Genomic DNA, 25,000 nt, shown 5'->3' with positions numbered 1-25,000 from the left:
AAGGAACACAAAGGAGGAGCAAACTACACCACCATACCTGTTGACCGTCAGCAGAGAGAGAGAGAGAGAGAGAGAGAGAGAGAGAGAGAGAGAGAGAGAGAGAGAGAGAGATACCTCATTACTGTTTGCTTTTAATTACGTAAATTTACAATAAGCTGTATAGAGTATTGAACCCAATACAGATGCGTGTGTGAGGGTAAGCAGGCGGTAGGGTAAGCAGGAAAGTAAGCAGAGGAGGCAAGCATGCAGGGGAAGGAGGAGGAGGAGAAAGGGAGGGAGGTGGTGAGGCTGAGGACAAACTGGTTTTTTCCAGGCATAACATGATCCTTTTCCTCCTCTCCCTCGCCTTCTCTCTCTCTCTCTCTCTCTCTCTCTCTCTCTCTCTCTCTCTCTCTCTCTCTCTCTCTCTCTCTCTCTCTCTCCTCACCTTGCTTTTCCTCGTTCTCTCTTCCTTTCTCCATTTTCTCCACTCTTTCTCCACCTTTTATTTTCTCTAACTCAACCCGTCACACCATAACCACCCACACACCACCCTACACCATACCTCACCACACCACACCACATCACCTCACACTACACTTTTATTACCGGCACCACACCACATCACACCATACCACACCACATCTCACCTCTCTAGAGCCTCAATACCCACACCACAGTACACCACGCCATCACACAACACCACATCTCACCATCATCACTCACACCACATCATAATACTCACATCACACCATATTATCACCATTCACACCGTACTTCACCCACCATCACCATACAGTTACCATATCACACCACCACACCACACCACATAGTACCACACCTCTCCACACCACACAAAACCACACCTCTCCACACCGTTACCATGCCACACCACCACAGTTTACCACACCACACCTCCCCAGACCGTCACCACCCACGCAACCCGCCACCTGCCCCGGTCACTTCTGCCCACCTCGCCTCCGGTCCTTAAACGGCGCCTTTCCTGACCTTCATGGGAACAAGTTTACCTCTTCTCCTCCCATCCCTTCTTCCTCCGCCCGTTTGTCTGTCTCCGTGTGTTCGTCGGCGTCTGTTTGTATGTCTTTCTCTTCGGTCTGTCCATATAAGAGTATGCCTGTACTTATTCTCTTCATGTTTGTTCATCTTTTTCTTTAGTCTTGTATTTGCTTGTTGGTGTTATCTGTCTGAAGGTCTAAATGTCTGTTCGTCAGTCTATTTGTTTATCTGTCTACTTTGATCTGTCTATTTATCACTCTTCCTGTTGGTCTATCTATCTGTTTGCAGGTTTGTATGTCTGTTCATTGGAATGTTTGCTAGTCAGTCTGTTCATCTTTCTCTGTACTTCCTTATTTGTCTATCTGTCTGTTTGTCTTTCAACGCCAGTGTGTCCTCACTGCCTCACCGCATCGTTGCCGCGACCACCTGCATACTTATTCTCTATCTACTAATACCACGTATCATTACTACTACTACTACTACTACTACTACTACTACTACTTACTTTTATTACGAATACCATTGCTGATAATGATGATAATGACGGTGGTGATAATGGTAATACTACTACTACCACTACTACTGCTACTACTGCTACTAGTAGTAGTAGTGATAGTAGTAGTAGTAGTAGTAGTAGTAGTAGTAGTAGTAGTAGTAGCAGCAGCAGCAATAGTAGTAGTAGTAGTAGTAGTAGTAGTAGTAGTAGTAGTAGTAGTAGCAGTAGTATCAGTAGCAGTAATATTAGTAGTAGCAGCAGCAGCAGCAGCAGCAGTAGTAGTAGTAGTAGTAGCAGTACTAATAGTAGTAGTAGTAGTAGCAGTAGTATTAGTAGTAGCAGCAGCAGCAGCAGCAGCAGCAGCAGCAGCAGTAGTAGTAGTAGTAGTAGTAGTAATAGTAGTAGTAGTAGTAGTAGCAGTAACAGCAGCAGCAGCATCAGCAGCTGTAGTAGTAGTAGTAGTAGTAGTAATAATAATAATAATACTAGCAGTAGTAATAGTGGTGGTGATGGTGATGGTCTTAGTAGAAGTAGTAGTAGTAGTAGTAGTAGTAGTAGTAGAGGTTGTATAAAAAGTAATAGCTGTTCTACTACTACTACTACTACTACTACTACTATTGAGGAAGCCACCACCACTGTCACTACACTCGGTATTCATTCCGGCAAGGCACTCACGAAGCTCAGCGCCGATGACTCATCTTCCTTCGGCGGGCTGAGCGGGAGCTGCACGTATCAAGTGACACAAATTTTTCGTTGTGAATATTAGGTTTCATTGGATAGGACAAGAAGTTTGGTTTAGAGTATCATTGATGAAAAATAGGAAGAGAGTGGGTGACAGGACATAATATTGTATTGCTCATGAATATTGTAGATAAAAAGAATCTGAAGGCATCACTGAATAGTTACTATAAATGTTCATTGTTTTCATCCATAGTTAAACTCCTTAACTGTTTTTAGTTTTATGTTTAGTGACATAAAAAGGCTTCAGAATATTTAGGCTGAAGAATAAATTTTCTCCATTCTTGATCGTTAAGTAATGTGACTTTAAGGACACTATTCTAACATAGCATTACTCAACCTGACCCAAATAACATGTAGCAATACCTAACCTAACCTAACATTACCCAACCTAACCTAAATGACGTATAGCATTACCTAACCTGACAGGGGTCATTTGCCACTGCTGGATCCCCCTTAAGGACACTAATCTAACCTAGCGTCACCTGACCTAGCTTAAATGGCGTGTAGCAATACCTAACCTAACCTATCCTAAATGACAAGCCTACTACTGCTGCTGTTGAATGGTATCTGTGAATGAAGTCTGTGCGTTGCCGTGGCTGGGCGTAAATGCATCGTAGTTCTGGAAGTAAAAATAGTGCACTTGGTGACTTGAAACTGATGGTCACTTAAGCCTACTACACCCAACCTGATCTGTTGTGAGAGGCCTTGCTTAAGTGAATATACTACTGCTACTACTACTACTACTACTACTACTACTACTACTACTACTACTACTACTACTACTACTACTACTACTACTAGTACTACTACTGGTACTACTACTACTACTACTACTACTACTACTACTACTACTACTACTACTACTACTACTACTGCTAATACCACTGACTGCTACTGCTATTACTACTACTACTACTACTACTACTACTACTACTACTACTACTACTACTACTACTACTAATAATAATAATAATAATAATAATAATAATAATAATAATAATCATCATCATTTCATATTTTTTTTAGCAATTCACCTGTAATTCAGGCACCTTTTTTTTTTTAAGTAAGAGGAGCGGTGGCCAAGGGCAACGAAATAATAATAAGAAAAAAGGGTCAATGAGTTACCAGGCCCCAAATAGTCAAAAGCAGTCGTCAAAAATACAGGCTAAGTAAGTGTCTTGAAACCTCCATCTTGAAAGAGTTCAAGTCATAGGATGATGGAACTACTGAATCAGGAAGGAAGTTCCAGATTTTACTTGAGAAAGGAATGGGTGACTGAGAATACTGGTTAATTCTTGCATTAGAGATGGACAAAATAAGTGTGAGAGAAAGAACAAAGTTTTGTGCAGCGTGGGCGCAGAAGGGGAGGCATACAGTTAGCAAGATCAGAAGTGCGGTTAGCATGAAAATAGCAGTAGAGGACAGCAAGAGACGGAACACTGCGGTGATGAGAAAGGCTGAAGACAGTCAGTTAGAAGAGAGGAATCGATAAGATGAAGAGATTTGATACCACCCTCTCTAAAAGAATGGTATGTGTGGAGCCCCCACCACCTTCATGTTGAAAATAATCCATACATGGATGAATAAGGCCCTTGTACAGAGTTAGCAGCCAAGGGGGTGAGAATAATCGGCGGAGATGAATCAGAACGCCTAACTTCAGAGATGCTGTTTTAGCTAGAGATGAGATGTGAAGTTTCCACTTTAGATTATAAGTAAATGACAGAGCGATGATATTCAGTTTAGAAGAGGAGGAGAGATGAGTGTCACTGAAGAAGAGGGGATAGTTACCTGGAAGATTGTGTCGAGTTGATAAATGGAGGAATTGAGTTTTGAGAGATTGAACAATACTAAGTTTGCTCTGCCCCAATCAGAAATTTTAGAGAGATCAGAAGCCAGGCGTTCTGTAGCTTCCCTACGTGAAATGTTTACTTCCTGAAGGGTAAGACGTCTTCGAAAAGACGTGGAAAAGTGCAAGGTGGTATCATCAGCGTAGGAGTGGACAAGACAAGAAGTTTGGTTTAGATGAAAAATAGGAAGAGAGTGGGTGACAGAAGAGAACCCTAAGGAACACCACTGTCAATAGATTTAGGAGAAGAACTTTAGATGAAGTTACAGAGAGGATAGAAGCTGTAGAAGGATAGTTTGGAAATCAAAACTTTGTACCAGACTCTCTCAAAATCTTTTGTCTAAATCCCTAAAAGAGGATGACCAAGATTCAGTAAGGAGAGCCAGAAGATTACCAGTAGAGAGGCCTCGAGGGGACCCATAATGACGATCAGAAAGAAAGTTGTAAAGAGATATATGTTTAAGAATAGATTAAAAAAATTTAGAGAAGCAGGAAATTAAAGCAATAGGACGGTCATCCTTTAAAGGAACATGCTGAATGTAGGCAAACTTCCAGCAAGAAAGAAAGGTAGATGTTAATAGACAGAGTTGGAAGAGTTTAACTAGGCAAGGTGCAAGCACGGAAGCACAGTTTCGGGGAACAATAGGAGGGACCCCATCAGGTCAATAAGCCTTCCGAGGGTTAAGACCAGCGTGGGCATGGAAAAGATCCCTGCGAAGGATCTTAATGGGTAACCTGAAGTAGTCAGAGGGGAGAGGAGAGGGAGGAACAAGCCCTGAATTGTCCAAGTTAGAGTTTTTTTTTATCAAAAGTTTAAGCAAAGAATTCAGCTTTAGAAATAGATGAAATGGCAATGGTGCCATCAGGTTGAAATACAGGAGAGGAAGATGAAGAAGCATGTTTTTTGCTAGGTGCCAGAAATCACGAGGGGAATTAGATCTTGAAAGATTTTGAAACTTGCTATTAATAAAGGAGGCTTTGGCTAGTTAGAGAACAGACTTGACATGATTCTGGGCAGAAATATAAACTGCATGAGATTCTGGTGATGGAAAGCTCAGGTACCTTTTGTGGCCCACCTTTCTAACACATATAGCACAAGAACAGGCTGTGTTAAACCAAAATTTGGAAGGCTTAGATTGAGAGAAAGAGTAAAGAATGTACGCCTCCATGCCAGATGGTATCACCTCTAATGCACTCAGCATGCAGAGATGGGTGTCTGATATGGAAGCAGCAGTCACTCCAAGGAAAATCAGAATAATACCTCGTTGGGTCTCCATAATTAGCAGAGGCAAAACACCAGAGCCACCCTGACTTTGAGGGATCCTGAGGAAGGATTAGAGCATTAGGAATAGGGTGACAGCATAAGCAAAATTATTAGGGGTTACGAAAAGATCAAGTATATTAGATAATCATCCCTTTATATACACTACTACTACTACTACTACTACTACTACTACTATTACTACTATTTCTACTACTATTTTCATGTTCTTCGTAATTCATCCGTTATTCACTTATATGGTCATCCTCTATTACTACCGCAACTACTACTACTACATGGTGTGTGGTACTGATGAGGTTAAAGGAGTGTGGTCATGGCATCATGTTTGGCAGAAAAGTAACAGATAACTGAGTTAGTAGAGGAGGCGAATAAAGAACCTCCAACACAGACAAGACTGCCTGGCATTAATATTTCAGTAGGTTGTCTTGCCCGAATATATGAAGAGGCGGTTTGACAACTTTCTCTCCACTGACCAGTTTCTAAATGGTCGTGACCATTCCATGGATGGTGTCCGAGGAGGACGTCAGAGGGTAGTGACTCCTCCATGCCAGATGGAGCATGCCACGAGCTCGACAAGCTCACAACAGAAAAGGGCATACAGCTTCCACAAGACCATACTACCACCTGCGTCATTTTATCCCATGAGGTGGTCCAAAGACTTTTCATCGTATACTTTTTTTATTACTGGGAACTCTCAACTGCTCTCACTTTTCGCCGCAATGAAACCGAATCTGAGGTTAAGAATAACACCATCCAACAAGAGTTGGTTAATAATCCTCATTGAAAATAACGAGATTTTTAAAATTTCGTTTATATATATATATATATATATATATATATATATATATATATATATATATATATATATATATATATATATATATATATATATATATATATATATATATATATTGGGAACTCTCAATTTCTCTGACTTTTCACCGCAAAGAAACCGAATCTGAGGTTAAGAATAACATTATCTAACAAGAGTTGGTTAATAATCCTCATTGAAAATAACGAGATTCTTTAAATTTCGTTTTTATATTAAATAAATTATATATATATATATATATATATATATATATATATATATATATATATATATATATATATATATATATATATATATATATATATATATATATATATATATATATATATATATATATATATATATATATATATATATATATATATATATATATATATATATATATATATATATATATATAATAAAAGGATGAGAAGGTTCAGTTATTACCATTTCCATGAAAGCTGAACAGAGGGTTCTAATCTGACTAGCTAGGTGTAATGATCGGCCGCTCTTGACGCATAAGTCATAACCAAGTGGAAAAACAGAATCCTGAAAAGAGTTCCGTAGTTTATCTGAATTTCAATCCTTAGTTGTTGTATTGTCTTCAATACTTTATCTTTCTAATATCTCTCGCAGATTTGCGGCATTCTGTTTCTTTATTTCCACACGTAATGTAGACACTGACACCCTTCTCATCCAACTCTTAAGAGTCTTTCATTAATTACTCTTCATTTCGTCTCGTCCAGTACTTTTTTTTTATTTCTACTTCTGTTTTTTTTTTTTTTTTTTTATGTAGGAAGGATACTGGCCAAGGGCAACAAAAATCTAATAAAAAAAAAATGCCCACTGAAATGCCAGTCCCTTAAAAGGGTCAAAGCAGTGGTCAAAAATTGGTGGATAAGTGTCTTGAAACCTCCCTCTTGAAGGAATTCAAGTCATAGGAAGGTGGAAATACAGAAGCAGGCAAGGAGTTCCAGAGTTTACCAGAGAAAGGGATGAATGATTGAGAATACTGGTTAACTCTTGCGTTAGAGAGGTGGACAGAATAGGAGTGAGAGAAAGAAGAAAGTCTTGTGCAGCGAGGCCGCGGAAGGAGGGGAGGCATGCAGTTAGCAAGATCAGAAGAGCAGTTAGCATGAAAATAGCGGTAGAAGACAGCTAGAGATGCAACATTGCGGCGGTGAGAGAGAGGCTGAAGACAGTCAGTTAGAGGAGAGGAGTTGATGAGACGAAAAGCTTTTGATTCCACCCTGTCTAGAACAGCAGTATGAGTGGAACCCCCCCAGACATGTGAAGCATACTCCATACATGGACGGATAAGGCCCTTGTACAGAGTTAGCAGCTGGGGGGGTGAGAAAAACTGGCGGAGACGTCTCAGAACACCTAACTTCATAGAAGCTGTTTTAGCTAGAGATGAGATGTGAAGTTTCCAGTTCAGATTATAAGTAAAGGACAGACCGAGGATGTTCAGTGTAGAAGAGGGGGACAGTTGAGTGTCATTGAAGAAGAGGGGATAGTTGTCTGGAAGATTGTGTCGAGTTGATAGATGGAGGAATTGAGTTTTTGAGGCATTGAACAATACCAAGTTTGCTCTGCCCCAATCAGAAATTTTAGAAAGATCAGAAGTCAGGCGTTCTGTGGCTTCCCTGCGTGATATGTTTACCTCCTGAAGGGTTGGACGTCTATGAAAAGACGTGGAAAAGTGCAGGGTGGTATCATCAGCATAGGAGTGGATAGGACAAGAAGTTTGGTTTAGAAGATCATTAATGAATAATAAGAAGAGAGTGGGTGACTAGACAGAACCCTGAGGAACACCACTGTTAATAGATTTAGGAGAAGAACAGTGACCGTCTACCACAGCAGCAATAGAACGGTCAGAAAGGAAACTTGAGATGAAGTTACAGAGAGAAGGATAGAAACCGTAGGAGGGTAGTTTGGAAATCAAAGCTTTGTGCCAGACTCTATCAAAGGCTTTTGATATGTCCAAGGCAACAGCAAAAGTTTCACCAAAGTCTCTAAAAGAGGATGACCAAGACTCAGTGAGGAAAGCCAGAAGATCACCAGCAGAGCGGCCTTGACGGAACCCATACTGGCGATCAGATAGAAGGTTGTGACATGATAGATGTTTAAGAATCTTCCTGTTGAGGATAGATTCAAAAACTTTAGATAAGCAGGAAATTAAAGCAATAGGACGGTAGTTTGAGGGATTAGAGCGGTCACCCTTTTTAGGAACAGGTTGAATGTAGGCAAACTTCCAGCAAGAAGGAAAGGTAGATGTTGACAGACAGAGCTGAAAGAGTTTGACTAGACAAGGTGCAAGTACGGAGGCACAGTTTCGGAGAACAATAGGAGGGACCCCATCAGGTCCATAAGCCTTCCGAGGGTTTAGGCCAGCGAGGGCATGGAAAACATCATTACGAAGAATTTTAATACGTGGCATGAAGTAGTCAGAGGGTGGAGGAGAGGGAGGAACAAGCCCAGAATCGTCCAAGGTAGAGCTTTTAGCAAAGGTTTGAGCAAAGAGTTCAGCTTTAGAAACAGATGTGATAGCAGTGGTGCCATCTGGTTGAAGTAGAGGAGGGAAAGAAGAAGAAGCAAAGTTATTGGAGATATTTTTGGCTAGATGCCAAAAATCACGAGGGGAATTAGATCTTGAAAGGTTTTGACATTTTCTGTTAATGAAGGAGTTTTTGGCTAGTTGGAGAAAAGACTTGGCATGGTTCCGGGCAGAAATATAAAGTGCATGTATTTTCACCTTTATTTTTATTTTTTTATTTCTTTTTTTTTATGTTCTCTTTTCATTAGTAATTCGTGATACTTGTCTCCTTTTCGCATAATGGTGTTCTATTCCTCCTCGTACTTTTATATTTTGTGGAATTCTAGAGTAATGTCTTTCCTACTCCCTCCCTCCATGTGAGTTCTGATCCTAACTGTTGTTATCATTGATATCATGGCTTCATCCCATTCTATTCCCCTCTCCCGCCCCTTTTGTTCTAGGTATTCTGTGTACACGGATTTTTCCAGGGACTGGCTTCTTTATACACAGAAAATAACTAATTCCCACCAGATCTGTGAATGCAATTTTGTATTCTTAATTCTCCATTTTCGCAGCGTGAGTGTATCAGCGTGCACGTGGGGCAGGCTGGCGTGCAGATGGGTAATGCATGTTGGGAGCTGTATTGCCTGGAGCACGGCATTCAACCCGATGGGACCATGCCCTCTGATAAATACGTGGGAGGCAGCGATGACTCCTTCAATACCTTCTTCAGCGAGACAGGGAGCGGCAAGCACGTCCCCAGAGCAGTGTTTGTGGACCTGGAGCCCTCGGTGGTGGGTGAGTGTTGTGTGTGTGTGTGTGTGTGTGTGTGTGTGTGTGTAATAATAATAATAATAATAATAATAATAAACGGTTTATTATTTAAGCAGTTGACAAACTGAAAATGTACAGAGGGGGTGGGGAAATACTTAACATTAATCCTAAAGGTATAAGTCTAAACTAGAAGAGACTATTGATTGATGACTCGCACCATGGTGGGAATCGCACTGAGTCTGTACCGGTCCGTGCTCGGCGCCTTTAGGGGCGTTATCTTGTTGTGGTGTCTGGTGGCACGGACCGAGCGAGGCGCGTCAGGCGGCAGCATGTTTCTGAGACGAGGGTGATGCAGTAGTCCCCTTCCAAACTTCTCCAGAGTCTCTCGGTGCCTGGTGGATAGTCTGGACAGACTCAGGGTGGTCAGGGGCTTCTTCATAGGTGGTGTAGGCACGGCCAAGGATGACCCTGCACCCCATTTTCTGCACACTCTCTAGCTGTAGCTGTTGAGTGTGTGTGAGGGAGGAGGACCACGCTAGGGAGGCGTACATGAGTTTAGTCTGGGGAGAATGAAGGTGAGGTACACCCCCCTTAACTCGTCTGTCGGCGTCCCCAGCGACCTGAGTCTGCGCAGCATGTACAGCCCGTAGGTAGCTGATCTTACGGTGCTGGCGACATGCTGCTTCCAGGTCAGCTGGTCGTCCACCGTGACTCCGAGAAGCTTGGCACATCGGACCACCTGGAGGGGGTGAGGGCCCACTGTGAGCTGGGGAGGGGGCACTGGTACAGAGGAGGTACAGAAATGCATCACCACAGTTTTGCTGTGGTTGATGGTCATCCTGCTCTCCTCCGTCCACGTCTGCAGTCGCTCCAGAATTGCTTGCAGTGGCGAGTAGTCCGGGTTCTTGGTGGAAACTGGGACGCCCACGGTGCAGTCGTCCACATACTTCCAGCGAGTGTGTGTGTGTGTGTGTGTGTGTGTGTGTGTGTGTGTTCTCACTTGTGTCATACCTACTTGCATTGTCTTATTGTCTTGTCTCCATATATATGTACTTTCATCCAACTTCATTATAAAATGGCAGATACTCTTTGGACACACTACCACCTCATTTTGAAATTATAACTTTTCTTTTATTTCACTATTCCATGGGAAGTGTGTGTGTGTGTGTGTGTGTGTATGACTCACGACGGCCTTGAAGATCACGTGTTGGATTTGTGATCTATAGTTATAGGGAGATAGGGGATGGGGATAAGAAATTGTGAGCTGCGTAAATAGTAAAGAATAGTAAAGAAATAGTAAAAAACGAAGAAAAAGAGACGTAGGTAATCGTGGAAGGAGGAAGATGACGAGTAGAGGAGGTGAGAAGAAATATGAAGGAGAGAGAGAGAGAGAGAGAGAGAGAGAGAGAGAGAGAGAGAGAGAGAGAGAGAGAGAGAGAGAGAGAGAGAGAGAGAGAGAGTGGAAAGAAAACCGAAGATACCTGAGGTGTTATGATAAATTGTCTCCCACATGTTACTTTAAGAACTCCGAACACATAATTATTCCTCTTCTCCCATTTAAACTTTCTTACTTTCTGTTGTTCTTTCATATTGAGTTACTTATATTATATAGTTGAAGGGTTCGTCTTGCCTACAGAGTAATGAGAATGCGTCCAGCCCATATAATGTGCTCACAAGAATTTTTGAAAGATAAATGTCTTTGTACCTTGCTGCTCCTAGTATGTTGGGGAGCGAGGCGGGCCGCTGTGTATCACCACCCTGTCTCTCACCTGCATTCCAGTCTCGTAGCAGAGTGGGCCCGCCTAACTCACGCCCACACCAGCCAGTGAGGCCCAGACATTCAGAACAACAGCACATAATGAATGAACAGGGAGCACTGGTACGGAATAGGGATATATTTACCTGTTTTAGAAAGCGCTTCTCAGTTAATATGGTATATGAACTAGTGGCAGCACCGCCCCTGTCGATTTAAGTGTTCATTAGGTTTGAATGAGTGTGGGAGTGGTAGACTCGTAGTGTTTGCGGGCTGCCCCGTCGCCTGTCCCTGTCCGCTGATTTGTTGTATTGTTAAATGCTACTGGGCTTTATAGTTCTTTTAGAAGCTCTGGACCCAGAGGATTATAGTTTCTTTGCTGTGCAGTTACGTAAACTCCCTCCACGGGCATTCTCCTGTTGGAGTGGTCTTGTCCATTTTCTGGGAAGCTGTATATGCTATTGTTCAACAGGAGGAAGTAATATTCCATGAACATGGGTGGTTTTGCTGTTTCGTGAGGGTGGTAGCTCATAGGATATTATAATCCTCATAGCCGTTTGTCCTTCATCGTAAATGTGCTTTCTAGAACGTGGCTATCTGATTCTTTCTCAGCAAATGGTACGGGTTCAGTGTCTGTTAAGACGATTACTAATCCTTTCTCCATGCTCGGGTAAATACAGAGTGGCGACCTCTTTACTTAACTCCCCACAGGAGACCAGAAGGATCCTGTGAGGGCGAAAGTGAGACCCACACTACACTGCGTAGGAGGCAGTGTAGGGAGGCTGACCCAAGGTAGTGGCAACCGTGAAGGGGAAGGGGTGAGGGGGCGGAACCTGGTGTTACGACTGTCTGTTTAAAGGTTGCAGGGGACAAAATGGACCCTGTAAACTCCAGGTTGGGCCTCGCACTAGATTACATGGGTGGTAATCTAGGGAAGCTGCTGAGTTGAAGGCAGCAGTAAAGGGGCCAGAATCTGTGGTCGTAACAAAATACAAAAGGAGGTATAAGAGTGAGAATGAATATCGTTTGTAGACTGATTTTTTTTTTTTTTTTTTTTTTTAACCATTATGGTATATTTGGCAAAACAAAAGAGGAAAGAGACAAGACAAAATGAGCGCTAGTCACGCACTGGCGAAGCGTGCCCGGCAGCGGTGAGTATGAATACGTGCAGAGGTCAAGGAAGGTTGGCTTATGGTTCAATCACACCTTTGCCATGATAATGAGGTGGAAAGAAAAAAAAATTTGTGATACGCAGGTCATAGATAGAGGGAAATGTTTGTGGCACACAGTTTGTAAAAGATTAGGCTATACAAAAGAAATTCCCCTTGCCATAACAATGCCTAAAGAGGCAGCATAAATATTCCTTGGCGGCGGACTATTTAGACAGCAAAAGCCCCCTCGACAGAGCAAGTAGGCCAGTTAAATAAGAATAACATTCACGTTCTATAGATACTAACAAGAGCCTTGATTTTGGAATGGAAAATTCAATTTTCAAAGATAATTACGGTTCTGATAGATGTTCTCCCTCTGATTACGCAAAATCATTATTAAATCACCACTCTCGATCTATCTTTCTATCTATGCATCTATCTATCTATCTATCTATCTTCCTATTGTTACGACCACTATTTCCGGCTCCTTCACACAGCTGCCTCAACTGGACTAGCTTCCCTGAACCACCTCCTACGTCGACCTCAGAGCTCGAATACGGGTGTACAGGGTCCCTTGTGACTCCTGCACCCTTTTCACAACACTACACTACACTAATGAGGTCGTCAGTCTGTTTCACCCACGTACAGACAAGGGAAATACTCTAACAAGAGTTAATTAACACCCACAGGTATGAAGGGATCGACAACCACGTCTAGGGAGAAACAATTATAACGAGCACAAACACATATATGGTCGAGGTATAAAACCCTGTTGGACAGTCGCCCTCATAACAAATTCTCCCACTGTCCAACAGCGTGTTGTAGCCTCAAGCCAAATAGTGTCGCTTACTTGCCTTCTGGACGGCAGGACTTATCAGGACCTGAGGAGGGAGTAAGTTCACTACACAGCTGAAGTCCTCTGCGGCTGAGCAGCATCAGCCAACAGTAGCACTGAACACAAGAAGCTCATTAACAAGGAAAACGACTACAGACAAGTGCCACGAACCCACAAGACGGTAATTCACCGCTCACTGTACGAGAACAGGGTTTGCACACACATACAGCCGAGGAGTCACTTTTCTGGGTATGGAGTTTGTCATACGCAACTACACTCCTTCTAAGTTTTGTCCCCAGCCCATCTCTCTTCTCATCTCTCTCTCTCTCTCTCTCTCTCTCTCTCTCTCTCTCTCTCTCTCTCTCTCTCTCTCTCTCTCTCTCCCCTTCCTTCATTATTCTTTTCTCATTCGTTCTTACTTCTTTCTTCGTATTATATCGCGTTATCTCGCTGCACACAACACTATACAGGCTGGATTGGCCCAGACAAGACACACTATACTCATACATAATTCACACTCAGCACCATCACCCTCCGGTGGGAAGGGATAGTCACGTGGTTTACTAACATTATTACCAATGGAATCATAAAAAAAAAAAAATATATATATATATATATATATATATATATATATATATATATATATATATATATATATATATATATATATATATATATATATATATATATATATATAAAATCGCTCTTAAAACCATTTAACTGATAATTCTATCACTAGTCATGAAAAAAAAAAATCTGGAAAAGCCCCATTAATTTTTTTGTAGAACCATGCTAATTGGGGCACCTGAGGAGATATTTTGATTGCTCGTGGCATGACTACTGCTTCCGGGTCAGAGTTTTGTTTCTTAGTGTTGAGCGCATAACAGAGATGATAATGTCTGGCATGGAGGTGTACGTTCCTCACTCTTTTTCTCGCGCTAAATCTTCCAAACCATGGTTTAACTCAGACTGTTCTCATGCTATACGTATATGAACCAACAAACTGGACCTGAGCCTTCCATATCCTGAAACTTCTGCCAGAATCATTCCAAGGCTGTTCTCCAATAAAACGTCAAAACTCCTCTCGTGACTTTTGGCACCTAGCCAAAAATATCTCCAACAGCTTTTCTTCTTATTCTTTCCCTCTTATGTTTCATTTTGATAGCACCACAGCTATTTCATCTATCTCTGAAGTTGAACTCTTCTCACAAACTTTTGCTAAATACTCAACCTTGGATGATTCATGGGTCTCTCTTCCACCCTCAGGCTAGTTCAGTTTTTTTTATATTATGGTTCTTCCTAATGATGTTTTTCATGAACTCGCTGGCCTTTGCCCCAGAAAGGTTTTTTTTTTTTTATGTACGTGTGGCACTGGCATAACCATAACCATAAAACAAAGCCCCCTGAAAACAACAAAATAGATTATCCACAGTTAGAGAGAAAGTGCCTTGAAACCTCCCTCATGAATAAGTTCAAGTAATAGGAAGGGGGAAATGCAGAAGCAGGCAGGGCATTCCAGAATCTACCAGAAAAAGGGATGAATGATTTAGAATACTGGTTAACTTCTGCATTAGAAAGGTGGACAGAATAGGGATAGGAGAAAGAAGAAAATCTTGTGCAGAGAGGCCTCGAGAGGAGGGGGAGACATGGAGTTAGAAAGATCATAAGACCAATTAGCGTGAAAATAGCGGTAGACTGACAGAGGATAGCAAGAGATGCAGGATTGCGGCGATAAGAGAGAGCCTGAAGACAGTTAGAGGAGAGGAGTTCATAAGACAAAATGTTTTTAATCGCATCCTGAATTGATGGTGTCCGTCCTATTGCTCTTTGAAACTTTTCTTGGATAAACTTTTCCAGCTCCATCTATCAACATCTGTCTTTTCTTCCCGCTGGAAGTTTGCCTACATTTATCCTGTTCCTTAAAAAGGTTCTTATCCTTCAAACTGCCACCCTACTACTTTAATTTCCTGCTTCTCTATTTTGTTTGTTTATTTATTTATTTATTTATCTATTATTATTGTTATTATTATTATTTTTTTTTTTTATTTATCCTGAACAGGAAGAATCCTAAACAGCCATCATTTTAATCTGATCGCTAGTGCGAGTTCCGTCAAGGCCGCTCTACTGGTGATCTGGCTTTCCTTACTGAATCTTGGTCATCCTCATTCAGTTTGGTGAAACCTTCGTTGGTCAATTAGACATATCAAAAGCATTTGATAGAGTCTTGCACAAAGCTTTAATTTCCAAACTATCCTCCTACGGTTTCTATCCTTTCTGTAATTTAATCTCAAGTTTCTTAAAAGGGGTCCCTGTTTTGAATGAGCCTTCATCATATATTTCTTATTCTGTGCTTTTGCTTCGTCTATCAATGAATCACTGTTACGCATCCCTAACACGCACTCCCTGGCTGCAGACGAGGTGCGCATTGGGGTGTACCGGTATCTGTTCCACCCTGAGCAGCTCATCACGGGCAAGGAGGACGCCGCCAACAACTACGCCCGTGGCCACTACACCATCGGGAAGGAGATCGTAGATCTGGTTCTCGACCGGATTCGAAAACTAGCAGACCAATGCACAGGATTACAGGTACGAAGGCCACGTTGCACTATTCAACGTACAGGAATACTGTAGGAGAGATAACAGAACTACAGGTGCAGTTGTGATCAGATGTTGAGTAATATTCTGTCTCTTCCACTGTGCTTAACATTTCCCCTTAATCTTAAGCTCTCTGGTCTGCCTACAGTCTTTAAAAAAAATAAATAAATAAAAAAATCTAATTATCTAAATACCAGGTCGGTAATCCCACATAGATGGCCGAAACAAAGAGAAGGGATAGAGGTAGGAAGGGTAGAGAAGGGATTCCAGCATTACAGGAAAACGAATGAACTTGTTTTGGATTCAAGGATTACATAATTATAGGAAAAGAGAGATTGAAAGATTAGACGGAGGAAGATTAAAACATTACAAAAAATATTGAACGATTAGACGATGGGGAATTAATAGATTACAAAAAAGGGGGTTAAAGGATTAGATAAAGGAAGCTTAAGAAATTACAAAAGAATAGAAGAATTAGACGAAAGGAGAGTTAAAATATTACATAAAGAATTAAAGAAGAGAATAAAGCGTTAAATAAAGGTTAAATGACTAAGGAAAATTATTAAAAATAACATGTTAAATGAATATATGATTACAAGAAGATAACTTAGATATATTGAAAAAAATATTAAATTACATATTTGAAGAGGGATGAAAAGATTACATAAAGCAAAACTGCAAGTGCAATATTACAAGAAGGGTAATTATACGATTGTACAACTAAAAGATTACAAGATAGCGAAAAGAGGGAATAGAAAGTTACAGGGTACATTTAGAAATACTGGGTTCAAGCTTGATAATGTCTTTCTTCCTCTCACTTATTGACTCCTTTCTCTTTTCATTCATCCTTCTCAGCAACTTTCGTTAATCCTTCACGCGTCAACAGGGTTTCCTCATCTTCCACTCTTTCGGGGGCGGCACCGGGTCGGGCTTCACCTCCCTGCTCATGGAAAGGCTCTCGGTGGACTACGGCAAGAAGAGTAAGTTGGAGTTCGCCATCTATCCCGCCCCACAGGTACGTATATTATAATTCATGTACTAAATCGTGAGGAACATTAGGAAGCATGTAGACAAGCATAATTTGATAAGTCAATCACAGCATGGCTTCACGAAGGGGAAGTCTTGTCTTACGAACTTGTTTAGTTTTCAGAATAATGTTTACGAGGCGGAGATAGTTATGACATCCTATACCTGAACTTTAATAAGACATTGGACAAGGTACCCTACATGGTTCGAGTGCATGGGATGGATGGGAAGATGTTAAGCTGGATAAGGTCGTAGTTATATGACAGATGACAGATAGTTGTAATAAACGTCTCTAAATCTGAATGGGATCAAATAATTACGGAAGTGTCATAGGGATCAGTTTTACAAGCATTGTTGTTTTAATATATATTAATTACTTGGATAGTGGGATTGGTAGTGATGTTAGTAAATTTGCGGATGTATGTTAATTGTGTCAGATTCGGATGCCATCGCCCTGTAAGCAGACTTGGATAAGATGAACGAATGGGCAGGAAAATGGCAAGTGCAATTTGATATTAGCAAATGCAAAAGTACTTAACGTAGGAAGAAGAAACCTACACAATATGTAGTCAATAAACAATGAAGATCTGGTAAAATCAGATAATAATAAAAAAATTTAAAAATTGGAGTTATATTGAGCTCTGATCTCCGTCTAAGAAAACAATGCATAGAGGCCAGAAATAAAGTAAATAGGGTATTAGGATTAATCTTTATTAGTGTTAAAAGTATTTGGAGCTGGTCATACCTCATCTAGATTATGTTGTGCCGTTCTGGTCCCCATATTACAGGAAAGATATATGTATATTAGAATCAGTACAAATGAGAATGACTAAAAGGATACGAGGGTTGAGGGGTATTCCTGACGAAACCAGGCTGAAGTATTTAAATTTACATTCCATAGAGAGACGTAGGTTAAAAGGAGACTTGATAGAAGTTTTAAAATGGTACAGGGATTATAACAAGGGAGACGTAAGCAAAGTTTTTAGGATCAGTAATCAGGATAGAACAAGATAATGATGGGTTCAAACGAAAAATTTAGATAAAAAAAAAAAAAAAGATAGGAAGGAAGTGGTTTTCGAATAGAATGGAAGATGAATGGATTGAACACAGTAATCAGCTTGTTATTGCTAAGTCATTAGGAATATTTAAAAGAAGATTAGATAAATTTAAGGATGGGGATGATAAGTAGAAATAGGCTTAATACAAGGACTGCCACGTGTAGGCCTAATGGCTTTCTGTAGCTTCCCATAGTTTTATGTTCTTTCTTATGTTCTTACAACCATGTATTTTGTTATGTACTACTATTAATACTACTAATAATACTTTCAAGAGGGAGGTTTCAAGTCAATTTACCTCCATTATTTTTCTATTTGGAATTTTCTGTAGGACCTAGCATTAAGTGGGCCTTTTTTTTTTTTTTTCTACATATAAATTTTTGTTGCCCTTGGCCAGTGGCCTTTTTGCATTAAAAAAAAAATACAACTCTTGCTGGTGCTGCTGGTCCTGCTGCTACTACTACTACTACTACTACTACTACTACTACTACTACTACTACTACTACTACTACTACTACCTCTGCTACTACTACTACTACTACTACTACTACTACTACTACTACTGGTACTGCTGCTGCTACTACTACTACTACTACTACTATTACTACTACTACTACTACTAATATTAATATTACTACTGCTGCTGCTGCTGCTACCAATATTACTACTACTACTACTACTACTACTAATGTAATAAGCACTACTTTGCATGGAAAAAAATAGATATAGGAGTAAAATTAGAAGGAAATTACAGACGCATTAGAGAATCTAACGCCAGTATTAGAAGAATTGTGCAAGAGGTGAACAGGACGTTGAATTGATAACAGCCAAGCTTAACTATAAACAGCCGGTTTGTTTTATGCCCATTCAGCTTGTTAAAGGCTTACCTCCCATTGGGTGGAGATAAAAACGTCATTCATTTTGCTTGATATTATTAGCTATGGAAATCTATGACGTATACCTAGGCACCTCTCGGACAATCCTCAAGTCACTTTTAGCGTCAGTAGCAGCCAGACACCAAGATAGTACAGACGCACAACCCGTGTCGCTCTGTCACGAGTTACTCAAAGACTTAGACTGACCAAGACACAAGAGTCTTAATAACTTTGCAAATAATCTTAGTCGTGTGATTGAGTAGTATAGAAGTGCACTGTTGTTGAGCTGTAAGAAAATTTATTTTTCTAACTAAATCGCAACACGCCAGACTAACTTTGATAACCCAAATGCAAAAGGATGTTGTGAGTGATGATTATCGAGAAAAATAATAGTTGACTCCGATACCAAGCTACGCCTACCGACACATAGCCGTCACAGAGGCAGGAGTCACACACTACTGCTACTAGTACTACTACTACTACTACTACTTCTACTACTACTACTACTAGAAACTACTATTACTACTACTACTACTACTACTACTACTACTACTAACTACTACTACTACTAATGTTGCTACTGCCGCTTTTGTTGTTCCTACTACTACTACTACTACTACTAGTAATACCAGTAAAGGCAGGACGATGACAGAATCTCAATAGGCCACACCCCCTACCTACTGTACTCGTACGTCTAGCAGCGGTATCTGTAACATGATCGATAATTAACCAATATATATGAGTACACTAATTACTAGTTTTCGCTTCGTAACAAATAACAAGTTTACTGGAACTCATATTTAAGTTTCTCATGTTTAATTCATTACATTGATACCGTTATCAGAGTTCGGAAACTTTATATTTCAGGCGGATCTTCAATTATGTATGAAACAATGTTTTACGGTATTGGCGGCAAGCACTCGGGCAAGGCACGCGCCTGTCGCGCCAGAATCGTATCAGCTACATAAGAGGAAGGTTATGGCGTCCCCCACTCCACTGTCCAGCCATACCCCAACCCCTGGTAGGCCAGCTGATACTGTAACGCTGGTCAGTTAAGTAAGAAATATTGTCCTCAATGTATTCAAGTACTTCGATAAGGACAAGGAAGAGCCAGTAGATGTGGTGAAGAAAACCTCTGAGGCAACGAAAGTTTCACAGGCTGTCATCAACAAAATCAGACTCCAGGGCAAGAGGAGTGAAGGAGGAGTTATACAATCACCACTCCATCGGAACCGGTTGTCACCGGTACTTGGGAGCATTGATGACTTCGACAAGGAAGCAATAAGAAGAGAAATTCTGGCCTTTTATGAGAGAGTAGAGCTGCCTACAGTTCACTTACTGCTACAGAAACTTAAGGAACCACCAGTAAACTTCAAAGGAGGAAAAACAAGCCTACGCACATTGCTGAAGAGTTTGGGTTTCCGATATAAAAAACATTGTAGCAGCAGAGCTATATTGATGGAGAGATCAGACCTCGTAGCTGCCAGAAACAAATTCCTAAGGGAACTGAATATGAACAGGCATACTGAAAACCCAAGGCCAGTGATTTACCTGGATGAAACCTGGATAAACCAAAATATCAGCGTTGAACAGTGCTGGACAAACAAGGAGGGCACAATTGGACCGCACACAAAAAACCGGTAGAGGTGGCAGGTTCATCTTTCTCCATGCAGGAAGTACTGAAGGCTTTGTTCCTGGTGGACTCTTAATGTTCAAGTCCAAGTATGGAAATAAAAGAGATTATCACGACTCAATGAAAAGCCATACATTCAGAAAATGTTTTTTGGAGCAACTTATGCCTAATATCCCTCCACGATCATTAATTATCGTGGACAACGCTCCCTACCATAACATGCAGCTGAATGAAGCACCTTCAGGAAGTTCAAGAAAAGAGGATATCATCAGTTGGCTATGGGACAACAAAATTCCCCATGACGCTTCACACACCAGAGCTGAACTTTATCAGCTTGTTCAGCTTAACAAGAAAGACAAGCTGCGCTGTGAAATAGACGAGCTTGCTACTGCTGCAGGACATAAAGTACTCCGACTTCCACCTTAGTATTGCCAGTCACCCATGGAGAGGTGACAACGGCTGGAGGAAACGTTGTCAAGTATGGTGATGTTTGCAATAAAACAATGCAAGTATCATAAAAAAAAATATATATATATTACACTAACTTGCCTTTTTTTTAGAGCATCACAGTGTATATATACTACAACACCAATTTTGAGGAAGTACCTGACATGAGGTGTGTCTTGGTATAAGTGTGGCAGCTCTGTAGGGCCGGGGAATCTCCGGAAAGGACAACGTATAAACGCTTATTTCAGAATGATCAGACCATAGTGAATGTCATCCAACTCTGCCTATCAAAATCTACCTTTCCCTCTTGCTGGAAGTTTGCCTACCCACATTCAACCGATTCATAAAAATGTGACCGTTCTAATCCTTCAAACTACCGCTCTATTGTTTTAATTTCCTGCCTATTCAAAGTTTTTGAATCTGTCCTCAACAGAAAGATTCTTAAGCATCTATCACTTTGCAACCTTATATCTGATCGCCAATATGTGTTCTGTCAACGTCTGGCTTTCCTTAATGAGTCTTGGTCAACCTATTTTAGGAAATTTAGTGAAACTTTTGATGTTGCCTTAGACATATCAAAACCTTTTGATAGACAGTCACAAAGCTTTGATTTCCAAAGTACCCACCTTCGGCTTCTATCCTTCTCTCTGTAACTTCATCTCAAGTTTCCTTTCTGACCGTTCTATTGTTGTTATGGTAAACGGTCACTGCTTTTCTCCTAAGTCTATTAAAAGTGGTGTTCTTCAGGTTTCTGTCCTGTCACCCACTCTCTTCCTGTTATTCATGAACGATATTCTAAAACCAAACTACTTGTCCTATCCACCCCTTCGCTGATGATACCACTCTGCACTTTTCCACGTCTTTTCATAGACGTCTTATCCTTCAGGAAGTGAACACTTCATGCAGGGAAACCACAGAACGCCTGACTTCTGATCTCTGTAAAATTTCTGATTGGGGCAAAGCAAACTCAGTATTGATCAATGCCTCAAAAGCTCAATTTCTCCATTATCAACTCGACACAACCTTCCAGATAACTATCCCCCTCTTCTTCAATGACATTCAACTGTCCTCTTCTTCTACACTGAAAATCCTCTGTCTGTCCTTTACTTATAATCTAAACTGGAAATTCCACATCTCGTCTCTAGATAAAACAACTTCTATGAAATTAGACGTTCTGAGTCGTATCCGCCAGTTTTTCTCACCCCTTCCCCTAGCTGCTAACTCTGTACATGTAACTCTGTTCATGTATGGAGTATGCATCACATACCGCTCTTTTAGACAGGGTGGAATCAAAAGCTTTTCGTCTTATCAGCTTCTTTCTTCTAACTGACTGTCTTCAGCTTCTCTCTTATCGCCACAATCTTGTATCTCTTGCTATCTTCTGCTGGTATTTTCACGCTAACTACTTTTCTGATCTTGCTAACTGCATGCCTCCTTTCTTACCACGGCCTGGCTATACAAGACTTTCTTCTTTCTTTCACCCCTATTCTGTTCACGTCTCTAATGCAAGAGTTAACCAGTATTATCAATCATTCTTCCTTTTCTCTGGTAAATTCTGGAACTCCCTTCTTGCTTCTGTATTTCCTCCTTTCTATGACTTGAGCTCTTTCAAGAGGGAGGTTTCAAGACACATCCTTTAAATTTTGATGACCGTTTTTGACTCCCCTTGGGGACCGGCACCTCAGTGGGTGTTTTTTTTTCTTATAGTTTTGGCTACCCTTAGCCGCTGCTCCTCCTACATAAATAAAATAAAATAATATATATATATATATATATATATATATATATATATATATATATATATATATATATATATATATATATATATATATATATATATATATATATATATATATATATATATATATATATATATATATATATATATATATATATATATATATATATATATATATATATATATATATATATATATATATATATATACATATATATGTATATATATATATATATATATATATATATATATATATATATATATATATATATATATATATATATATATATATATATATATATATATATATATATATATATATATATATATATATATATATATGTATGTATATATATATTATCTCGCGCCTTCACTGATGAGAGAAACATTTAGTGCATTATTTTCATGCATGCTTATCGCAAGTGATGTGAAGAGGTTGAAAAATGGCTGAAGAAAGCACAACAATATTGCTAGCAACGGCAGAAAACATAAAATAAACAAAGTAAATAGGTAAATACAAAAATAGTTGAATATATTAATTAATTAATCAATTATTAATTAATTAATTTATTTATTAATTACCTGATTGATTAATAGACATATAAAAGAAAGAAAGAATTCAGTCCTCTGAAGACAAGAATAATTGAATGTTCACAGGTTAGGTCACCCCTTCAACAAGTTCATGCTCTATGCCTGGCAAGATAGAAAGAAAATCAAAAGCAGTGTTCCACAGTTCGCCAATGAAAGGAATGAAAGATGTTCTCATTAACTTTTGTAATAACAACGCGGGGGTGTGAGTACGAGTATGTGGAGAGTCTTGTCCAAAGAGAGCAAGAAACGGGAGGAGGCATGCAGTTAATAAATCAGAACAATGTATAATAAAAATGTTAAACCAATGAATAGATAAAATAAAAGTGGAGATAGCGGTTCAAGTGTTTATGATGCGGTGATGTGAAAGAAGTTGAAGACGGTTAAAGAATGGGGTCTCATGAAAGAATAACATCGTGTCTCCAATCTGTGTAGAATATTTGTGCGTAGAATACAGTCCAAGTATGTTCAGTATCGAAATGAAGAACAGTGTCCGATGAAGACGGGATAGTTTTTTTTTATTCTCGTGTCGAATAAAGATGAAATCAAGTTTGAGCCACTGAACCCATTTAGAAAAAAAAAAAAAAAAAGGGGGAAAGACGAGAAGTTAGAGGTTTTGTAGCTGCTGTAGGAAAATTGCTCACTTCCTGTTGTATTAGACGTCTGGTGAATGTCGTTAATAATGCAAAGCCGGTGCCTCTCCAACATAAATAAAAAAAAAATATTCATGAACAGAAAAGGGCAGAATGTGGAGCTGATTTTTTTTTATTGATAATAGAAAATTTATCTTTTCAGGATATCACTTTTAGCAGGTTCAAAGAGCAGTGGTCATCTGCCATTGCAAAACCAGAATGACCATAAAGGAAATGGTAGTGAGGGAAACTCAAATTGCACATTCACATCAGACCCTATCGTCATGATTCTTACAGATTAGATGAGTTCCATAAGAAAACTGGCCAAACAAGTTTTGGATGTATCTTGAAAACAAAAAGAGACAAAAAATTAGAGCTTACTAGCGAAGGGGATAAAGGAATAAAGACATGAGTTAAGAATGTTGGTCTGAAAGTAATGTAATCATTTATCAGTACAACAACAGCAATAACAACAACAACAACAACAACAATTAGACGGTCTTCATACGTATATATATTCTTTTAGACACATACTGCGTCTACATATCTGAGATAAAGTATACAAAAGAAAGAAAGGTTTATTTTATTTAAACAGGTGTTGGTTGCTTTACTAGAAAATACAAAAACCTTCTTCGGATATATATATATATATATATATATATATATATATATATATATATATATATATATATATATATATATATATATATATATATATATATATATATATATATATATATATATATATATATGAATGATTGAGAATACTGGTTAACTCTTCCGTTAGAGAGGTGGACAGAATAGGGGTGAGAGAAAGAAGAAAGTCTAGAGCAGCGAGGCCGCGGGAGGAGGGGAGGCATGCAGTTAGCAAGATCAGAAGAGCAGTTAACATGAAAATAGCGGTAGAAGACAGCTAGAGATGCAACATTGCATCGGTGAGAGAGAGTCTGAAGACAGTCAATTAGAAGAGAGGAGTTGATGAGACGAAAAGCTTTTGATTCCACCCTGTCTAGAAGAGCAGTGTGAGTGGAACCCTCCCAGACATGTGAAGCATACTCCATACATGGACGGATAAGGCCCTTGTACAGAGTTAGCAGCTGGGGGTTTGAGAAAAACTGGCAGAGACGTCTCAGAACACCTAACTTCATAGAAGCTGTTTCAGCTAGAGATGAGATGTGAAGTTTCCA

At 39.8% G+C, this 25,000-nt stretch overlaps 1 protein-coding gene across 1 annotated transcript in view; it reads left to right on the top strand.

Annotated features, from left to right (window-relative positions):
- LOC135093506 (tubulin alpha-1 chain-like) overlaps positions 1 to 25,000 on the top strand; it is a 41,143-nt gene that overhangs the window by 1,924 nt on the left and 14,219 nt on the right. Inside the window, exons 2-4 of the mRNA XM_063992799.1 lie at positions 9,287 to 9,509; positions 15,638 to 15,810; positions 16,706 to 16,834. Of these exons, the coding sequence (XP_063848869.1) occupies positions 9,287 to 9,509; positions 15,638 to 15,810; positions 16,706 to 16,834 (525 nt within the window). The remainder of the gene's footprint in view (positions 1 to 9,286; positions 9,510 to 15,637; positions 15,811 to 16,705; positions 16,835 to 25,000) is intronic.

This window comes from Scylla paramamosain, chromosome 43, assembly GCF_035594125.1.
Source record: "Scylla paramamosain isolate STU-SP2022 chromosome 43, ASM3559412v1, whole genome shotgun sequence".
Taxonomy (NCBI): Eukaryota; Metazoa; Arthropoda; class Malacostraca; order Decapoda; family Portunidae; genus Scylla; species Scylla paramamosain.
Note: the sequence above shows the minus strand (reverse complement) of the source record. Positions and strands in the feature narration are given on the sequence as shown.